This window comes from Stenella coeruleoalba, assembly GCF_951394435.1.
Source record: "Stenella coeruleoalba genome assembly, chromosome: 19".
Lineage (NCBI taxonomy): Eukaryota > Metazoa > Chordata > Mammalia > Artiodactyla > Delphinidae > Stenella > Stenella coeruleoalba.
Genome location: NC_137165.1, coordinates 55,526,948 through 55,548,016, shown reverse-complemented (window position 1 = coordinate 55,548,016; position 21,069 = coordinate 55,526,948). Strand labels below are relative to the sequence as shown.

General features: G+C 54.4%; 1 protein-coding gene across 1 annotated transcript in view; it reads right to left on the bottom strand.

Moving 5' to 3' along the window:
* Positions 1 to 21,069, bottom strand: part of SDK2 (sidekick cell adhesion molecule 2) — a 263,746-nt gene that overhangs the window by 83,736 nt on the left and 158,941 nt on the right. Inside the window, exons 4-5 of the mRNA XM_079904193.1 lie at positions 10,456 to 10,603; positions 5,127 to 5,260 (exon numbers count right to left, since the gene is read on the bottom strand). Coding sequence (XP_079760319.1) covers positions 5,127 to 5,260; positions 10,456 to 10,603 — 282 coding nt within the window. The remainder of the gene's footprint in view (positions 1 to 5,126; positions 5,261 to 10,455; positions 10,604 to 21,069) is intronic.

The window sequence follows — 21,069 nt, the reverse complement described above, 5'->3', positions numbered from 1 at the left end:
GGAAGACCTGGCCCAAACTCTTGCTCTGCCCCAGGCGTCCTGGGCGTGACTCCGGCTGGTCACCTCATCCCCCGAGCCTCTCAGTTTTTCTCAGCTGCAGAAAGGGGGTAGAAATCACCGCCTCTCAGGGTTGTGTGGGACCAGCTCCCGACTCGACAAAGCTTTTCTGGGTAAGGGCTCTGTGTGCGCCAGACTGTGTACCAGGCACCAGGGATTCCCTGCTGAGTGAGATGGGTGGGGGGGGTCTGTCCTCATGGCGTGCAGTCTGGGAAGAAGTCAGATCCGCGCTTGGACGGCTAAGAGATTAAAGGTGCACATGACGGGTGTTGGAAGGAGGTCCTGGGGGGGCACGGCTAAGCTGCTCTGGGGTAAGCGCAGAGTCCCTGGCACACAGTAGGTGCTCAGTAGATGGCGGTCCCTCCTCTGGGGACTTGTCTGCCTGAGCTTGGGTGGGGGGATGTTTCCTTGCTTCTTCCCTCCACCCCCAACCCAGCCTGGACCAAGTGATGGAGCCAGAGGCTACCAGGAGGTGAAGTCATGGACTCTCAGGGGCCTCTCGACCGAGGGAAGGAGGACACACGTGTTCAGGGCTACAGGAGATCAGGCAAAGCCTCGAGTGCTCCCTGGGGACTCACAGGAGATGGGGGAACTTGAGTGGAACTCAGAGAAGCCAGAGGAAGAAGAACATTCCAGAACAGAAGCGCTGTGTGAGTGAACGTGAGCTGAATGGGGGGAGCCGGAGGTAAATGTGGACGCGACGCCGGGGTGGTCTCAGAGCGCTGGGATGGATGAGAGGGGAGAGCCCCAGAGCAGACGTGACGGATCCTGGCCCACATGCTGCCCCGTCCCCAGCCCACCCTCCTGATTGTCAGTGCTTTTCTTGCCTGAGCCCAGAGGTGTCCTCAGAATCCTTCTTAACAAAGCACCAACAATGGATCAGAGCTGGCCGATGAGGTGGATCCCATTTTCCATCCCTGCTAGGGGGAGTAGACCTGACTGGGAGAAGTTGGGTCAGGGCCAGATTCCTGAGAATTTCTAAGCTGGGCTATGGGCTGGAAGTCAGCCCTAGGTGGGCATATTACATGGAGGGGTCGACAGACACGAGGAAAGGATGCCTGGACATGGGGCCCCCTTTACAGAGAAAAGTTAAGCCCAAGGGGAACAGGTTTTCAAAGAAGGGAGATGGGTTGGGATTTTGTCACCCTGGGGTGGAGATGGCGGTGGGATGTTGGAATGAAGGTACTCAAGGGGGGACATTCAGGAACACGAGGCAGGAGCCCCGGGGGGTGACGCGCCCGGAGAGAACAGGAGGGTGGGGCGAGGGGGACCCCGGGGACCAGGGGTGGGGGAGTGGGAGGCACAAAGGGCAGAGAACCAGGCATCAGCTAGTTCACATCAGGGGAGAAGGAAGCAGGAGACGGGAGAACAGGGGGAGACACGCAGGGCTGAGGAAGCTCAGGTTACGGGGTGCCAGGGAGGGGGGTCAGTGGAGTTGAACGTCCTGAGCGGTCGGGAGAATCAGGATGCAGGAAGTGGGTTTGCCACCAGGAGGTCACCAGTGGCAGGGGCTGGAGAAAGCAGGGGAGCCGGTGGCAGCCATGACCGGGAGGTAAAGACTCGGGAGGGGGGGGTAACTTCTGAAAAGTCTCGAGGTGCCTCTCAGGGGGCGGCAGTGGCCAAGAGGGAGATCTGCTTCCCTCTGGGATGTCTGGGGAGCTGTTAACGAGGTGAGCTTGGCAGCCAGGGAAACATGGTTCCATTCTCGGGTTTGCGCATCATTAGTGAATGTCGCCGGGAAGTAAATTGCTTCACCTCTTGGGCCTGTTTCCCCCGCTTTTGTAACTCGTGGAGGGGAATGACAGACTGCCTCCAGGGTTTGCTGTAACGATGGAGCACCAGAGTGCCGGCTGGTGCCCAGCACGTGGGGCGGCGGAAAGGGAGGCTGTTGGTGTGGTGTGGAGGCAGAGGGGGACCGCTCGGGTGGACCCACCCTCGGCAGGACGCACCTTCCTAGCAGGCGCTCCCTGCAGGGAGGCCTGTACTGACTCAGGGTCTCGGGAGGGCCAGCCAGGGGGACAGGGACAGCCTGGCCATGCTCAGGCACTGCTCTGGACAGCGGGGTGAACGGGGCCCTAAAGATCAAGCAAGAAAACCACATGCAAACCAGAGCAAGGACGGGCCTCTTCCGCATGAGCTCGCGATGTGGACGGGGTCCTGGGGCACGAGGAAGCTTAGGGGCTCCCCACATGGGGGCAAAGTTGGGTCTCGCTGCCCCAGGACGATTTTGATAACAGGCGCGATGGGGGACACCCACTCTGGTCCATTCTCCCCGAGTCATCTCATCGAATCCCCTTCCCAACTACGCTTTGCCACAAGCGAGGAAACTGTGGCTCGGGGACCACGTGACGGGGCCACGGGTCAAGTGGGTGGGGAGCAGGGAGGCGAGCTGCTCCCCTCTGCCGGGCAGGCTTCCAGGCACTCACGGGCCCAGGGCAGACCTACCCTGTCCAGCATGGGCAGGGGTGGGGCGAGAACCACAGGTGGCTACGAGCTCTTGAAACGTGACTGGTGCCCCTTTGATGCAATGGGATTTAATTTTACCTAATTTACATTTAATTAAAAGCGGATCCCCAAATCAGTTATTAGAACCGATTAGAACACTGTATGTGTGGAAAAACTTGGGCATACGATCCCACCTTTCCAGCTGTAAATTTTATGAAATCTAAATACAGATCACGTATTTCAGATGAAAACCCAGCATCCAAATTGAGATGTGCTTTAAGTGCAAAATACACACGGATTTTGAAGACTTAGTAAGAAAAGGAAACCCAGTGTAAAGCGTCTCGTTAGTATTTTCTCGATTGTATGTTCAACTGCTAATATTTTGGACATGTTGGGTAAATAAAATATAATAAGATTAATTTCACCAGTTTCTTTTTCCTTCTGAAAAAGTGAGGTCAGTGGCAAATTTTAAATTACATATGTGCCTCATATTACAATTCTATTGGACAGTGCAGCTCTGATTGCCATCCAGTGGGACCATCAGCCAGGTATGAACTTTTCAAGAGCTGTGACAGTCCGTGTGAGGTCACCTGGGTGACACCTGGGCAGAGGGCAACTGGGGGCAGGGGGTGTCCCTGGTCTTTGCTCTCTCCTTCTCCATTTCTGAAGAGCATGGATGTCCCCTGAGGGCTGTTAAGAGGCTGAGCTGACCTGAGCAGAGGAGGGAGGAAGGGGGGAGGGGGGAGAGCAGAGGGAGAGGTGAGGCTTGGGCGAGACAGATGAGGGGAGATGCAGCCGGTGGTGGGCGGAGAGGCAATTGTTCCTAGGAAACTGGCCGGCAGGCCGGCAGTTGGGGGATTTGTGTCAGTGACAGTAACTGGGATTTGAAGTGCAGTCACTCGTGGGAGGAGAAATTAGCTGATAAGCAGCTGATTTCGCTCTCAATCCAGTACAAATCACCGTGAAAGCAGGCAGAGGGGGGTGATGGGGTGGGGGAGAAACAGACAACAGGGGTGCGGCGGGCGAGGCTTGGGCACACATGGGGGTCCCAAGGGATCCTGCCTGCCTCTCTTGGGCCAGCCGGAGGGCTGGGGGAGGCAGCTGGGAGTGAAGAGCCCGCCCAGTTGGCCAGGAGAACAGCTGGTGCAATTCCCACCAGGAGGAGGGTGCCAGGGGACGGGCTGGGGGACGGTCTCAGGGTCAACGAGTCACCCTGGAAGATGCCTGGCCTTGACTCGGACCGTGAGCATCCCTCCCACTAAACGATTCAATTCCATTAGCCTCTCTAAGCGCTGGAAAATACATGGGGACAGACGTCTCTCTGACGGTTACCTTCCTTTCCCTATAGAAACAGTAGCCCCAGGTCATGGGCTAGGCCCCAGGTTGCCGGGACGAGACTGAGACCCTGGCCCAGGTCAATGTCGGAGGTTATACCCGTGACCTTGATAGGTCGGTATCCAGACTGGAACTCTGCTCCCTGCACCCAGGTTTCTTTCTGGGCAGACAGGAATGTGGTCTGGGGGGAGGGGGTCACTGCACGTATGGGAGGGGCTTCTGCTGGTGCTCAGGAGGTCCGGGAAGGGGCAGGTCGGGACTGGAGAATGTTCCGGGCTTTCTGGGCCCTTGAAGACAGAGGCTGGGATCAGAGGAAGGACACGGGAAGGTTCCGAGCTGGCGGACACCCTTCTCTTGCTGCTGGCGGGTCGTCCCAGCAGGACCGCGGATGATAAATGAGGCTGGCTTTCGGAGCAGCAGTTGTGCAGATGTGGAGGGACGTGAGCATCTGGCTCCCCCAGCCTGTGTGGCTGCTTGGCCGCTGCGGGAAGCTCTGGCCTTGTCCCGCGTACTCTGTGACCCCCCACCCACCTCTCCATCCCAGGGATGGAGAATGGAGGGAGCGGGCCGGGGAGAACCAGGCCGGGGGGGACATCCCCAGCATCTCCATCACCGATCGGAAACCTGCCTTGAGCCTTGGCTGGACAAATACTTCTTGCCAAAGACACCCAAGGAGTCACCCTTTCCATTTGCTATCCTCTGTGCTCTGCCACTGGGGAGAGCCTTGCCTCTCTCTTCCGGGGTGCGGGGTGTCTCTGGGGATGGACACAGGGGCACTTTTAGGCAGGAGCCTGGGCAGAGAGCAAGTGTTCCCATCGGTGAGGATGGCTTGGCTCCAAGTAGAAGTGGAGCTTTTTACATGCCAGCGGAGTAGAGGCAGTCAGTACATTCTTTAAAAATGAGCTTCCCATCTCCTGGCGGGCTCAGCCCACCAGCACCTGAGCCCCAGGGGTGGTGGTGATCCTCTAGTGCACACACTTTCTCCTATATCCCACGCCCTCCCTGGGCTCCCAGGGGCCCAGCTAACAGCCAAGCTAAGTGTCCCCCCATCCCGATAGGGTCTCAGACTCGTCATGGGCACGGGGTCCGGAATTCAGCTCCCTCCCGGCCTCCACCTCCCACTCCCACCCCCAGGTGGGCCTCTTCCTCCTTGGGATGGCGCCTCCCCCGCCCTTTCCCAGCCTCCCCCCTCCACCGCCATTCCATCTTCCCAATGACCCCCCGGAGCCCCATTCCCAAGATTTAATGACGGGCTCCACCATCGGTCCCGGGCCCTGCGGCTTACTTACTCTCCACGGCGAGAGCGATGGGCTGGCTGGTCTTGTTATCCCCATTCTTGTCATTAACAGCTTGCGCGTAGTAGCGGCCTGCGTCGGGAGCCACCGTTGACAGGATGACAAGGGCGTTCTCCAGGGTGATGGCTCTGGGGAGAGGAAAAGAACGCCTCGGCTGGGCCTGCTAAGCCTGAGCATCTGGGGATGCGAGCGGGGACGTGAAGCCAGGCACCCCAAGACCCCCTTCTCCAGCCCACCCCCTGGAACCACTTACTGCCTGAACTCCAGCCGTGTTTAGTTTGCAGAGAATCCCAATACTCCACCAGCGCTGGGGATCACACCCCAATACAGAACATGCCCAGGGGTCTGAAACTGTCCAGGTGACACTTCTCTGCCACTCCCCGCCCCCAGGCCTGGCTAGGGGCCAGAGCTCCCCTGGAATTCTACCCTTTCCTGTGTCACAGCATGGACGGCTGTGTGGGGTTATCTCTGCACCAGGCGTGTCTAGAACTAAAGAAATTCATTCACCAGAATCAGTGAATGAATGAATGAATGATGAGAGACGAGAATGAATTTAGAAATGAACACGATCATTCCAGAATCACTGCCTTAACCTAATCCTGAATCTGTTTAGGTTGTTTCAAAGGCTACAGTCTGCCTGTAACACAGCCTTCTGGGGTTCACATCTCCCCCCCGTCCCCCTCTTAGGGCATCCGTTTACTTCTCCCCAGATCTGATCTATAAAAGAGGGGCCACCTGGGCTGGTGGAGAGGGAAAAAGGAGACGGGCCGGGTAGTGGGGTGTAGACGTGGGCTGTTTGCTCCCAGCCTGGTTCCCACTGCTGGGATCCCATCCTGCAGCCCCTTGGCTCCCATGTCCGCGGGCCGGGCGCAGGGCTTTTGCAGGCGGGAATTTGGGGACCCCACTGGACGCGGGTGCAGGAGCAATGCCCACCCTGGCTCTGCCAGGCACCTCCTCTCACCCATCCTCCTGATGACAAACAAAACCACTAGTTTGTCAAGTCTCTCTCTGGATTTTAATGTGATGTGCCCAAGACAGCTGTTAAACATCCTTAATGTTCGTTTAACAAGGACAAATCCAGTTGAATTCTTTTCAAATTTTCCCATTAGGTGAACGTAACAGAGTTTTAAATGGGCTCTCAAATAAACACCCCCACGAAAGTCTCTCCAGCCTGGTCTCTCCCAGCCAGGCTGTGCTGAGGTCTCTCCTCCTCCTGGTTTTGGGGCTTCGCGTGCTGAGTCCCAGGCTGCCTGCCGAGCTCCAGGAAGCAGGAAGACAAAGCCCTCCTACCCCAATTCCTGGGAACCCTAATGATGTCCTTTCTTTTGTTTTCTTTCCCCCTGGAGAGCTCTTTTAACCTCCAGCTAATGAGGTGATGGGAGTGAGGACAGAGCCAGCTAAAATATTTTAAAATCGACATAATGGGACTGGGATGGTGACCATGTCCTCACGTGGGACTCTCCTGCAGGGGCCCTGGTCCTTTAGTGGAGCTTGTCGGGGTGGGCGAGGGCTGGCGAAACGGAGGCTGGGCTGTGCCAGGGCAGGGGGGCAGCTCTGGGGTGGAGCTCCAGCCTCTAAGGAGCTCACAGCCTCCTTCTTGCTGGGCCTCAGTCTCCTCATCTGTGTAAGGGGTGGAGGCAGAGGCGGGTGAAGACCCCTTCCAGCCCTGAGGCTGAGGCTGCTTCTGTTAGTTTCCAGGTGGCCTGAGGCTGTCCCCTCCCTCTCACTCAGCCCTCTCCAGGCACACAGTCCAAGGTCAGGGCTCACACAAGCAGCAGTGCACGAGGACCCCCTGGGCTCCAGCTTCCCCAGCCGCTGCCCTGGTGACGTAGAAGCCAGCTAGATGAAATCTTTGGCAGGTGGGCACCCTGGGCATGGCCTGGTCCCCCTCCCCAGTACACCTGTCTGTCCTGAACGCCTCTTCTGGCCTCCAGAGAAGGCCCCCCACCTCCATTTCCTTCTCTCCTTGACCATACAGACTCTCCCCACCCCCTTTCTCTCCTTTGCCTATATTTTGTCTATATTATGATGGATCCTTCTAGGTCAGTGGTTCTCAATCAGGGGTGGCTTCACCTTCCAGGGGACATTTGGCAATGCCTGGACAAGTCTTGGTTATCCCAGCTGTGGGGCTGTACTAGTAACTAGTGTGTAGCGGTCAGGGATGCTGCAGTGTCCCCCCACGCACCAGACAGCCCGCACAACAGTTTGTGGGGTTCAACATGGAATGTGTGGATCGTGGTACCCTGTCCTGGGTCGGGGGGGATGGCGTATCCAGGTGGCAGAGATGCTCACCATCTACCTCTGTTTCTGGCTCCCCTCCTGCAGAGAACTGAAGATTTTGGGAAGCCAGGCGTCACCCTTCCCCGCCCCCCTTGCACCCAGGTGGGCAGTCGGCCGAGCTAGTGGGATACGGAGGATGTGCGCCGCTTCTGGGCTCGGACCAGCGGGGCCACTGGGAGCCCAGTGTGGATGAGGGTGGAGCTCCCACCAGCCTGGCTGTGGAGGAGGGTGCCCCTCCCATCTCTCGCCCTCGGTGGGACTTTCAGTTGGCAGGAAATAAACTTCTCTGGCGCTAAGCCCCTGGGATTTGGGGGTCTGTCTGTGATGCAGCTAGCATGGCCTTGACTGGAACTAGAGGAAAGCACTGTGTCCGGGACCCCGGGGCCTGGGTTCGAGTTCCCAGTGCGGAGCGAACAGGAGGCAGAGAGCCGGGGAAGGGCCAGCGGCCTTTTGACCTGCTGTCCCTCTGTCCTCAGCAGGAGGCTAAGGAAGGTCCCTGGGCTAGCAGCCTTCTGCAGGATGACCTTCCCCTTGAGAGATGGTTCTAGAACGACCCTGCCCCTCACCTCCAAAGTGCACAAAGCTATTTGTGGCTGTCAGGAGGGCTTCCGGCCTACTGCCCCCAGAGGCACCCGCATTGAAGGAAGCCGCTGGAATTCTTGCAGGGCGTGGACATCAGGGCTCTACTCTCAGGCGGGGGCTGGTTGTATTTTCCAGCCACACTCCTCTGGTTTCAATCTCCTAGGTCTTTCCCGCTGCTTTGATGGGCCCAGCTCCCTCCCACCTCCCATCTCCCACTCCTATGAAGTGTGCCCTTTTTTCTCAGCTCCACGGGAGCCCAACTCATCATTTAATTAAGAATAAAATAAATCACCCTAGAAGCTGCCCAAAGCCCCCAGCGTGTGTCTTTGATGGGGATCTTGTCTCCTTTTCAACAATGAGTATCAAGGAACGGGCCAGGGGTTACTAATCTCCACTTCTGCCCTGGGAGGGAGGGCAGATAGCACACGCCTTCAGCACCCTGTGCACCCCTCTGACTGACAGCGCTCATCAGATGCGTATCTCCAGCAAACAGACACCAGAGAATTTGTTTCCAGGGACCTTTCCTCTGGGTTATGAATATTAATCTGCTGTAATTGCTGAGATGAAATCCCCACAGTGTTCTCTCGTGCGTTCGGTATGACTGGAGGAGGTGCGGAGGGGGTAGGCGTGACCAGGAAGGTGTGCGTGTGTGTATACCCGATCATCACCTGCTCTGCAGCAGCACCTTCGCCAGGTGAGCCTGTAGTCCTCTCACTCAAGAGCAGAATCAGTTTCCTGGCTTCTTGAGCTGAGTTCTACCATGTGACTTGCTTTGACCAATGGGATATTAGCAGAAGCTTGTGTTTTGCTTCTTCTGAGACTGCCACGAGGAGATGCTAGGGGCCACTGGCTAGAGGCTGGGACACGTGGGGCAGAATTGAGTCACCCAGGCATTCTCATCAGCCAGCCCCAGCCAAGTGAGAGAGCCAGGCCAAGCTCACCAATCTGCCGGTTCACATGACAAATACAGGCTTATTGCATCAGGCCACTGGGACCACTTGTTACGTAGCACTATTGGGTCTGTCGGTAACAGATACATTCTAGACACTGGCTCTCAATTGAGGCTGCATGCTGGAATCACGGGGAAGCTTTTAAAACTCCCAAGGCCTCGGTACACCCCGTTTCAATGAAATAAGAATGTGTGAAGGGTAGAATCTGAAAATGAGTATATTTTAAATGGTCCCAGATCATCTCAGAGGGCAGCCACGTAGAGAATCAGCAGGACCAATTCTCCAAAAGTACAATCACTTTATCCTTTTTAGCTCCCATGTCTTTGTACCTGTTCTCATATAATTTCCACATAAGGCAGAATTAAGGACCTGACTCTGGAGTTGGCAAGCCTGGAACCAGCTGCGTGAGATCTAGCAAAGCAGTTAAACTCTGGGGGCCTTCACTTTACCGTCTATAAAATGGGGGTAAAATCAGCCACTTCGTAAGGTTGTTGTGAGGGTCATTCATTCGACAAATATTTCTTGAGGTGGATCTGGGGATGGAAAAGGGAACGAGACAGAGCATCTCTCCCTGGGAGGTGTGTGTCTGTCCTGGAGGAGAGGGTGATGGCGGGTGTGCTTAGCCCAGGCCTGAGAACACAGCAGGCACTGTCGTTGCCAGGATATCATCATATTCTTAAGATCACGCTTCTCTCACTGGACCTCATGTTCCCCAGAGGAAAGAACTGTCCGTCTCGGCTTCTGCTTCCTACAGAGACCAGAATGGGCTCCACCCACAATGGATCTGCGGCCCGAGTGGACGGGGACCAGGGTGGTCTTTCCTCTCTTCTGGGAGTAGAGTGTAGGGGAGAGTGCGGGTCCTAAAGAGGACAGCCTGGGCTGGCTCTCCCAGGGGGCTCAGGAGGGCCGCTGCGCCCCGTGCTTTGCCCCTCACCCTCTGTGGAGGCGCTGCTTCTGTCACTCTGCCCACAAGCCAGGCTGCCACAACCCCCTTCCGGGCAGCACAGAGGGGCCCTTGTGAGCGCTGAAAGGACCGTGTGTTCCTCTTCCCGCCTCTCCTGGCCTCACCTCCTCCCTGGAGCCAAAACACACACAGCCGTGCACACCGGTGGACACCCAGCCACACACACACCGCGGAGACACCCTGCCGGGGAGATGCCAGCGCCCTCCCATGTGCCCTGATCCCTGGGCCTGTAACCACGGTGACAGAGCCTCTGTCTGTGCCAGCTCGGGTTTTTTAAGCGCTCTTAGAGGCAGAATTATTCTCCAGCCGAGAGTGGAGCCAATGCCTGGGATTCCCCGGGGAGGCCACGGAGCTGTCATGGTTCCAAGACTCCTCCCGCACTCTCCCAGAAAGGTCCCTGGAAACCAGACTTCCCTCATCGGGGATGTCCCCCATCTGGCTCCCTCCCAGAGTAGGGAGGGCCCTCCGTCCTCAGCATCTGGGGGCGCTACGTGGCCCCGCATTTCCTCTCCCGGGGCCAGCCCCCCGCCCCCCCAAGGAGGCTCACATGCGGCTGCTGGGCGGGATCTTGCGGCCGTCCCGGAACCAAGTCACCTGCGGCCGTGGGAAGCTGGCGATGCGTGGGGCGCGGATGATGGCCGCTTCTCCGTGGGAGACGCTCTGGTGCTTCTGACTTTCCTCAAAGCTCCCCATGTCTGCGGGAGGGAAGGGCACATGGAGGGGTCAGGGGCCGGAGGTCGGCAGCCGAGACTGCCCGGCTCCCGGGCTGGGAGTGGTGGCAGCGGAAGGAAGCTGTGGGGCAGACAGGATGCTCGTGGAGCACGGCCACCATGCTCGGGCTACCTCACGGGGCCCCATCACCCCATCCGTCACTACGACACACTCTGCTTTGTACTTCTGGGGTTTGTATCCATGTATATCCCTATGTCCCTGAAGCAATGGATTCATCCAACAACCATGAGACACGCGTCATTATTTCAAACAGTTTACAACGGAAGAACTTCTGAAACAGGCTCGTTGACTTGCCCAAAGGCACGTGGCTGGAACAGGGCGGCGGCAGGATTTGAACTCGGACCTCAGAGTCTGGAGGCAGGCAGAGCTGTCCCTCCTTCCCTGCCCTGTAGTGCGGCGGCAGGGGTCTAGGTGTGGGGTGAAGCCGTTTCCCGTGCCCTCGGGTGAAGTGTGTGAGGCTGCATGGATGTTACACAAACACCACGTTGCTCCTTTAAAGGAATGCCTACCCCCTTGGCAGATAAAGAGGGGACCGCTGGTCCAGCTCCGGCGTTCCGTCAGCCTGGAGGGGAGCAGCGGAGATGCAGGTGGGAAGGTTCTGGCTGCCCACCTGCCTGCTGGGATCTGGATGGGCTCTGACTCTAAGAGCAGAGGCTTGGAGATGGGTGGAGTGTGGGAAGGGGTGTTTGTGTTGATGACCACAACAGCACAAATGAATGCTTTAAAGTGAATGCACATCCTTGCTACCCAAAGGGTGGTCCGTGGGCAGCACATGGGCACCCCCTGGGCAGCTGCCACAAAGGGAGAGCCTCAGGCCCGCCCCGCCCCCCAGACCTGCTGAATCAGAACCTGCCTTTTAACAAGACTCCCAGTCAACTGTGTCCACATCCAAGTGTAAAGTACTGTTTGCCCTCAAACTTGGCTGCATGTCACTGAGTTAACATGTCAAGAGTTAAAAGCACCTAATGCTGGGGTTTCATCCCCAAACTTCTGATGTCCCTGGTACGGGGTGTGGGCTTCGCATCAGAATCCCACATGCAGTAAGGTTCAGACCACCGAAAACTGGCTGTGAGTCCCCGTTGCCCGCCTGTTCCCTCCTGGATCAAGGGGGCCGCGTGCTAAGCCATATGGGTCTCCTGTTGCTTTGATTTGTTTCTTGACCCCTCCGAGACCACTGCTCTTGACCCCTCCGAGACCACTGCTCTTGACCCCTCCGAGACCACTGCTCTTGACCCCTCCGAGACCACTGCTCTTGACCCCTCCAAGACCACTGCTCTTGACCCCTCCGAGACCACTGCTCTTGACCCCTCCGAGACCACTGCTCTTGACCCCTCCGAGACCACTGCTCTTCCTCGTCTCCTTCAGCCAGGAGTCCCCAACATGACTGCCCCTTAGAACCCCCTTTAATATTCTCAGAGGTAAGAGCCTTTTGGGGTGGCTGGGGTCCAGACATCGGTGTTTCTAGAGCCATTCAGGGTGTTCCAACAAGAGCCAAGGCCGAGAAGTACCGGTGGGCTGAAGCCAGTGGTTCTTACACTTTGGTGGGTCTCAGAATCCCTAGGGAACACGGTAAGCCCAGAAATTTGCTCCCACCCTTCCCTCGTCCCCTAGGGCACGGAAAGGCCCTGCTTCAACGTGCCTGGGTCTCTGAGTCCTTGACTCACCTTCCCGAGGCTTCTGCTGCATGCCGAAGTTCTAGGACCACCGGCCTACACTCTCGTTTTCCAAAGCCCTGGGCTTGAATCTCTTCTTGGCCACATTCCCCCTTGGAGGCCTTGCCTAATCTGATGGTTTTGGCCATAGTCTCTCTGCAAAGGCTCTCACATCTGCCCTGGCTCCTCCCTGAGCTCCAACACTCAACACCCAACTTGCCACAGGAAATGCTGGGTACTTCTTACCTCCCTGCCAAGCCTCCCTTCTTGCTTTCACAGCTCTGCTAATAGCTGCCCCACCTGTACCTGCCCAGATCACCTGGGCTCAGATGCTTGGAGCCTTTCGTGGTGCTTCCTTTCCACACTACGGCCCCTCTGTTCTCCCAGGCCCCACCCACGTGCTCACCCCATCACTTGGCTGCACGGACTCTGCCCCTACACCAACGCCTACATTGGATCCGCCTCCCCCATCTCCCACACTGCTCCTGATTAATTTTTCTGGCTTGCTCAGATCCTCTGGTATCTCCTCATTGCCCCAGGAAAGTCTACATTCCCTTGCCTGGATTCAAGGTCTCTGCCTAATTTGACCCCAACCAACCTTTCTTGTCCTGTCGCCCACACCACGTCCCGCGTCCCCCGCCACAATGAATTACTTACACCCCGCTTCTCACCTCGGGGCCTTTCTTTGTGTGGGGGACCCTGCCTGGAACGCCACCAGAGCAAGCCATGATTCACCAGGGCACCACGATTCAATAGCATCCCGGGAGGATCTAGTCAAGTAAGTGTCTCAAGAAATGAAACCTGACGTTGGCAACCTTGTCCTCACTGGGCAAGCAGTAAATGTAACGGTGGTGGCTTTGGAGTCACTGAGACCTGAATTCAAATCCCACTTCTGTTACTTATAAGGCACGACCTTGGGCAAAATTTTGACTTCGCTGAGCTTTCACTTCCTCTTCTGTAAATTGGAGTTAAGAAGAGTATGTCCCTGGGCTTCCCTGGTGGTGCAGTCGTTAAGAATCTGCCTGCCATTGCAGGCGACACAGGTTCGATCCCTGGTCTGGGAAGAATCCACATGCCACGGAGCAAATAAGCCCGTGCACCACAACTACTGAAGTGTGTGAGCCTAGAGCCCGTGCTCCACAACAAGAGAGGCCACCGCAATGAGAAGCCCGCGCACCACAACCAAGAGTAGCCCCTGCTCGCCACAACTAGAGAAAGCCCGCGCGCAGCAACGAAGACCCAACACAGCCTAAATAAATAAATAAATAAAATTTATTAAAAAAAAAAAGAATGGTCTACATTTAAAAAAATGATACAAATGAACTTATATACAAACAGAAATAGACCCACAGACATAGAAAACAAACTTATGGTTACCAAAGAGGAAAGGGGGGAGAGATAAATTAGGGATTTGGGATTAATTTATACACACTATATATAAAATATATATAAATATTAATTTATTTAATTAATATATATTTAATTAAATTATATATTATTAATAATTAATCAATATATAATTAATTAATTAATATATAAATAACTAATTAATATATATTAATTTAATTAATTATATTTATTAATTAATATATATTTAATAAATTTAATTAATATATATTAATTTATACACACTATATATAAAATAGATAAACAACAAGGACCTACTGTATAACACAGGGAACTATACTTAATGTTTTGTAATAACCTATAAGGGAAAAGAATCTGAAAAATAATATATATATATATATGTATGTATAACTGAATCACTTTGTTGTGCACCTGAAACTAACACAACGTTGTCAATCAACTATACTTCAATAAAAAAAAAAAACGATGGCTACCTTACTATTTATCTCCCATTCAACATGATCTCCTGCCACTGAGAGGTGGGGGCTAAGACCCCTCCCCCTTGAGTCTGGGGGTTTTGTGACTATACTTGTAGAATATGCTGGAAGTGATGCTATGTGACTTTCAAGGCTAGGTCATCAGAAGGATATGGCTTCCACCTGGCTCTCCAGACACTGCTGCTTGGAATCCAGCTGCCATATTGTAAGGAAGCTCAATCTAGCTCACACAGACAAAGGAACAGCTCTTGTGCAGAGGAACTGAGGTCCCAGAGGATGGCCTGCATCAACATTGGACATGTGAATGAACATGTGAGCCCTCAGATAATTTCAGCCCCCAGCCTTTGGGTCTTCTAGTTGAGACCTCAGTCATCAAAGAGCAGAGACCAGCTGTTCCCACCGTGCTTGGTCCAGACTCACAGAATCTGTGAGCATGATAAATGACTGTGGTGCACCATGATGTTTGGGGGTAATTTGTTATGTAGCCATAGAAACAGGAAGAGTATAGTCAAGTGCTAAAAACTGTGTCTAATATTTATAGTATTAAAATATTGGAATCCTATACATTTTTCACAGTTTAAATATCAACCTCTTCAACAAAGATTATCGCATGCCACCCAGATAGTCACTGACCCTACGTCAGGTTTCCTTCTAGGTGGACTTCACACAGATTGTCTCATTTCATCCGCATAATGACACGACAAAGCTCAACTTTCCTAAATACACATTTTTAAATTGTTTACTAATTTCTGTTACTTGGCTCTGTCTATAAAAAAATTGCATCAATAAATCACATTGATTTCAGTTCTTACAATAATTTTATCTATTTAAAAAACTTTTCACAGAGCTCTGAAGATATATTTGAACAATTTAAAGCAATTTCATGGTAATCGTGTTTTTCCTCCTCTCTCGGGTTTTATTAGCTCCATCTCATCAGTGAGGAAATTAAAGCTCATGGAGATAGAGTGGCTTATCCAACGTGCGCAGTTAGGGCTGGGCCGGCCAGCGTTCAAACCCGGCTCTCCCTTTGCATTTCCTCCTCGCCTCTTCCATGACTCATCCCCTGCGTTAAAATTCTTCATGCACATTCTTTATCTCTTTCTACTACATTGAAAGCTTCAAGAGGCAGTTCTATTCAATTACATTCATGAGCAAATCCTTATAAGACATCAGGCCCCCTCCTCTGCACACAGTAGGTTCTCTCTAAACTCACCCAATGCCGTCATGCAATGACTCTTATATTGAGTCCCTACTATGGGTCAGACAGGCTCTGCAGAAGGTGCTGAAGAAAGACCCGGTCCCTGTCCTTGTGGAGCTTATGGTCTGGTTAGGGGAACAGGCATAAGAAAACCAACCCAACGAAATTCAGGGACATATTGTGACAAGTGTTAGGAAGAAGGAACAGGTTTTTTTTTTTTTTTTTTTGCGGTACGGGGGCCTCTTACTATTGTGGCCTCTCTTGTTGTGGAGCACAGGCTCCGGACGCGCAGGCTCAGCGGCCATGGCTCACGGGCCCAGCCGCTCCGCGGCATGTGGGATCTTCCCGGACCGGGGCACGAACCCACGTCCCCTGCATCGGCAGGCGGACTCTCAACCACTGGGCCACCAGGGAAGCCCCCAGGATTTTTTTTTTTTTTTTTTTTTAATGAGAGGCGACATGAAGGGAACCTACTTTAGACTGGGAGATGGGGGTGAGGCTTTTTTTAAGCAGAGACATAAATAAAGGGTAGGTGTCAGCCATGTGTGTGTTGTGTGTGTGTGTGTGTGTTGGGGGTGGGGTGGGCGTGGTAATAGTCCAGAGGAAAGAGAGTATGCGAAGGCTAGGAGGTAGGAGAGAAATGCTAGTTTGAGGCAATTTAAAAATGCCAATAGGGCGGGTGGTGGGTCTGTTCAGTGGACGGATGAATGAAGAGATGGATGGATACATGGGTAATTGGATGAGGGCAGGGATGGATGGATGGATGAATGGATGGAGAGGAGGAGGCATGGATGGATGGAGGGATGGATGACTGTATATATGTATATATGGCAGGATGGATAGATGAAGGAAGGGCACACCTGGCCTTGTCCAAGTTTTGCAGTTGATGCTCTCGTTCACGCTTCCATCCCACAGTCGCCCCTCCCTATGGCTCTTAGGCCCCCAGAACCCTCCCAATTCTCTCTACTCCACTTTGCCGAATGGGCCTCCTAGGTCAGGGAGCCCCTTGCCTCTGCTCAGGGGGCCCAGCGCACAGGCGCATATGTCCTGAACACCAGCTGCAAGGGTGGTGCTAAGAAGAAGTCTGCTCAGCCAGCCAGCGCAGGAGAAAGGCTAGAGGGAAGTGCACACTGATGGGGCTGGGGATCCAGGATCTCCCAGGAAAACTCACTCCCACTGAGGTGGAAACAGGTAAGGGTTTATCTACTATACTTCCTCTCCAAGATACATGCTTGTTAATACACCACGTCGTTCCTTGCAGCGCTGATCCAACTTTTCCTAAAAATTCCCCCAAGAGCAAAGAAGTATGGGCCTGGGGCACAGCTGGACGTGACCTAAAATTATTCCTGATGTTTCTATTATATCTTAAAAGGTCTTGTAAATTATGCACTCCACTTCAAATATATTTATTGCTTTTATTTATTTTTAAAACATTTTTTATCATGAAATATGTCATGCATAAAAAAGAGCAAATATAATTATATGAATGGTTCAAAGAAGCAGAACAGAATGCACAATCATGTACCCACCGCCAGTTTAGGGAATAGCACATGAACAAACCTCGCCCCTCTCCCCCACGGCGCTCCTCCCATATCCCCTCCCTCGCCAGAGGCAACCGCCAGCCTGGATGCTGTGTCAATCATGTCATTGCTTTTTGCTTTCTTTCAAGTTTCACCACGTGCAGATGGATCCTTAAACAATTTATCGTTAATTTAGCCTGTTTCTAAGCCTCTGGGTTATTTTGTATGTCACCTACTGTGATTTGCTTTCTTTGGTGCAACATCCTTTTTGGGAGCTCCATCTCCGTCCTTGCACCTGGTCTAGTCATTTTCATGGCTGCTTGGACGTCCACGTATCAGGATAGCGCAGCGCTGCTGCAGGCTGGCTTTGTTCTCAGTGTTTCCCTGTCCTGCTAAGAACAGTCTCATGTGGCTCTTCCAGCACATGTGGCTGAGAGAATCTCTAGAGGAGGCACTAAAGGTGGAACTGCTGGGTTGTAGGTTGTGCAAATGTTAATCTTACGAGGTAATGCCAAGCTGTTTTCCTGATATGCACCAAGTTGCTAATTCACACGCCCGCCAGCAGTGGTGGGACTTCGTATTAACACCTTGTCTTGCTAGACTCCGGTTTTTGCAGTGGGATGGCACCTCACTGTGGTTGTGTTGGTTTCTTATGAAGATGCTGTTTCTCCCTCCAATCAGTTGTATCGTGCCTCTGCCGCTAACCATCCGTGACTTCCACTGCATCCTGAGTCACACTGAACCGCCCGATCGCATCTTAGAATGTCACCGTCTGTCCCCAGTGCCTCACCTCCTCTGCCACATCTCCTTCCACATCTCCATTCTACGTTCAATAGACACACTCAGGTTGAGGATTAAGAAAAACGGGCCCATTGGTGGCACTCTGGACACGAACTCCAGCCCACGTGACAATGGGTCTGATGCCCTCAGCTCTCCTTTTGTACAGGTGGCTGCCAAGCTGCCCAGTAGAACGGGGGGCAGGCCAGGCTCCCCAGTGGAGCAGGGGCTCTTGGCCCTCTGAAGTGTGGGTGGGCTTACTGCTGGGGCTGGGGGTTCCAAGTCTGAGCCATCCGCCCACCTGGTGAGGGCTGGGATGGGGTCAGGGATGTTGCTCAGGCGAGGAGGACAAAGAGGTGCCCACAGGATCCGGATGCCGACTCCGGAAGGCGTGCCCAACCCTCTCAGCCATTCAGTCCACGTGTCAGAAATTTGTGGCGACTTCGTAACAACAGAGACTCGAGGTGGGGTCAGGAAGGGAGCTGGGGAGGTGGGTGGGTATGTTACTGACTTCCCTTAATTGCTGTAATTAAAAACATGTAAAGAGGGGACTTCCCTGGTGGCGCAGTGGTTAAGAATCCACCTGCCAATGCAGGGCACACGGGTTCGAGCCCTGGTCTGGGAAGATCCCACATGCCGCGGAGCAACTAAGCCCGTGCGCCACAACTACTTAGTGCGCACTCTAGAGCCCATGAGCCACAACTACTGAGCCCGTGCGCCACAACTACTGAAGCCCACATGCCTGGAGCCCATGCTCCGCAACAAGAGAAGCCACCACAATGAGAAGCCCGCGCACCGCAACGAAGAGTAGCCCCCACTCGCCACAACGAGAGAAAGGCCGCACGCAGCAACGAAGACCCAACGCAGCCAAAAATAAATAAATAAATAAACTTATTAAAATAAAAAAACATGTAAAGAATCTTTTTGGAATGACTTCGCTATTATCACTAGTGGTTAGCACAGCTGCCTTATTAATTTCTCATTAGAACCCAATTCACAGCCCCTCTTCGGGAAGGGGGATGAGAGCCGGGGTGGGGCCTGCCTGGCCCGGCCTGATCCAGTCCCTGTGGAACCGGCTGCTTGAAACCCCAGGACAAAACCGTCCCACCCCGGGAAGCAGAAACAGCCAAGGAGGGAAGATGAGGGGTTTGGAGAAGCAGCCGTACCCCATCCATCCTCAGAACAGTGAGCATCTGTGTGTCTGTAAAAGAAACAGACGGAGGGACAGACAGACGCAGGAGGTCTGCGGGGCACAAATCTGGGAGAGGCCCAGGACCGGGATGGGTGAGGAAGGTGAAAGATTTAAGGAGGTACCCACCGTCAGGGTCCTGCAGGTGCACGGTGAGTCCCATGAGAGGGAGTGCCTCCTTAAATTCTGCATCCTCCTTGCCTCACTTGCCTCACCCTAGCCCCAGCCCTGGAGAGCAGAGGTGGCGGCTAGGACCATACCTCCGAAGGTAGGATGAGAGAGGTTGTGAATGTTTATTCCAGGACGTCTTCCCTGGTTGGCCTGGCGGAGAGAAGACGTGTACACTCTGCCACCGTGAGCGTTCCCTGGGCTGGGTGCCGTTTCTGATGGTTCGTGTGCACTGACTGATTACGTACTGTGACCACCCGGCCAGGTAGGTACTAATATTAACATTCCTTTTTACACATGAGGAAGCAAAAGCACACAGAAGTTAAGTAATTTGCCCAAGGTCACACAGCTAGGGAGAGGCGAGGGGGATGTGAACTCAGGGTCCATGGCTGGGTCCATGGCCCCACTCTACAGCTGCTGGTGGCAAGGCAGGAGAAAGGAGATGGTAGAAATCCTGGCTGTGGGAACTTGGGTTGTCCTCTGACCTTTCTTTTAAGAGCTCCTGTCTTTTTTTTTGGGCAGTACCACGAGGCACGTGGGATCTTAGTTCCCATACCAGGGATCGAACCTGCACCCCCTGCAGCGGAAGCACAGAGCCTTAACCACTGGACCGCCAGGGAAGTCCCTCCTCTGACCTTTCTGAGCCGCAACTTCCCCATCTCAAGATGTGGCTCCCTAGACACGCCTTCCTACCTCTGAGGCCTGTCCTAGGGACCCACGGAGGAAAGAGTGCACTTCTGCACAATGTCACCGGAGGGCAGAGTGCTGGGGAGGCTCTGCTGCGTCTCCCTAGCATCTCCTTAGGGACGCGGGTGTCCACCTTGGACCTGTGATTGTGACTGTTCTGAAGGCTCTTGGGCTCGTGCACATCTTTTCAGGGAAACAGAAGCCGTGCTTCCTTCTCTATCTGCACCCCGGCCCCGTACTCCCCAGGTGTTCGGAGCCCTAAGCTAGTCGCCGACTAGACTGTGGCCAGAAACCACGGTTTCTCCCTCGCGTCCTCCCAAGGGTCGTGCCCTGGCACACAAAGAACCCGGAAGCTAGCTGTAAGCATTTTTCATCTGCTCATCCCTGCTGAGAGCAGAGAAAAGGGGTGACGACGGGTCAAGGCCACCTGGTGGCGTGAGATGGCCTTCAGCCTAGGTGGGGGCCGCATCTACTCACAGGGCTGTCTGGACACGAATTCTTACAGTCCAGGGGTGTCCCTCTGATTCCCTTTGACCCCTGGCCCCAGCAGCAACTGGCCTCCCCGCAGCTGGACCCCATTTTGATGTCTCTCTTCTCGCCCTCAGGCAGCAGTGTGGGGAGGCGTGGGCTCAGGTCATGGCTTCGGCTCCTGCCTCTGGTGCTTCCTAACTGTGACTCTGGCGAGTCCCCTCAGCCACACCGAGCCTCGGTTTTCTCATCTGTAAATGGGGGTGGGGGCTTCCACTCTGCAGGCTGGGATGAGGTGGGGATGGGGGAAGGGGAGCGAGTTTCCCTTCTCCCCCACTGTGGCCGCCAGGCTGAGCAAAACCTCCATCTGTTAGGATGAGCGCTTTTCTCAGCTGCCAGACGGAAGTTTCTAGGGCTCCCCTAACTCTTTTGCTTTAGGGCCCAAAGGGCTGCACTGGGCGCTCTCTGCTTGATGACGCCCGGAGGACACAGCTTCAGGCTTGCAAAGCGGCCCGGGGCAGATGAGGCTGGGGTCTCGGCACCGGCCCCTGGGTACCAGCTCAGGGAGCTGCACCTGGTGGTCAGGAAGGGCTGAACCTGGGTCTCCCCACACCGCCCCTTTGGCCCCTTCGAGGTGCCCCGTGCTCTCTGCCAGGGGCCTGTAACCACATCTGCACAGCTCAGCAGCAGCAACGCCATGTAGCCTGGTGGCCACATGGTGACAAGCGTGGTTGTGACTGTGTCCAGAAGGTGCCTGGAGCCCAGGGTGACAGGTAGCTCTGAGCAGCAGGGCAGGGCTGCCCCTGTGAGAGGTGGTGGAGGGGAAGGGGCCGGGCTGGCCGATGGCCCAGGGGACAGTGGCAGCTCCCTGCTCTGCATCTGGCCAGGACAACTTTCGCTGGAAGCCATTCCATTCTGTGGGCTGT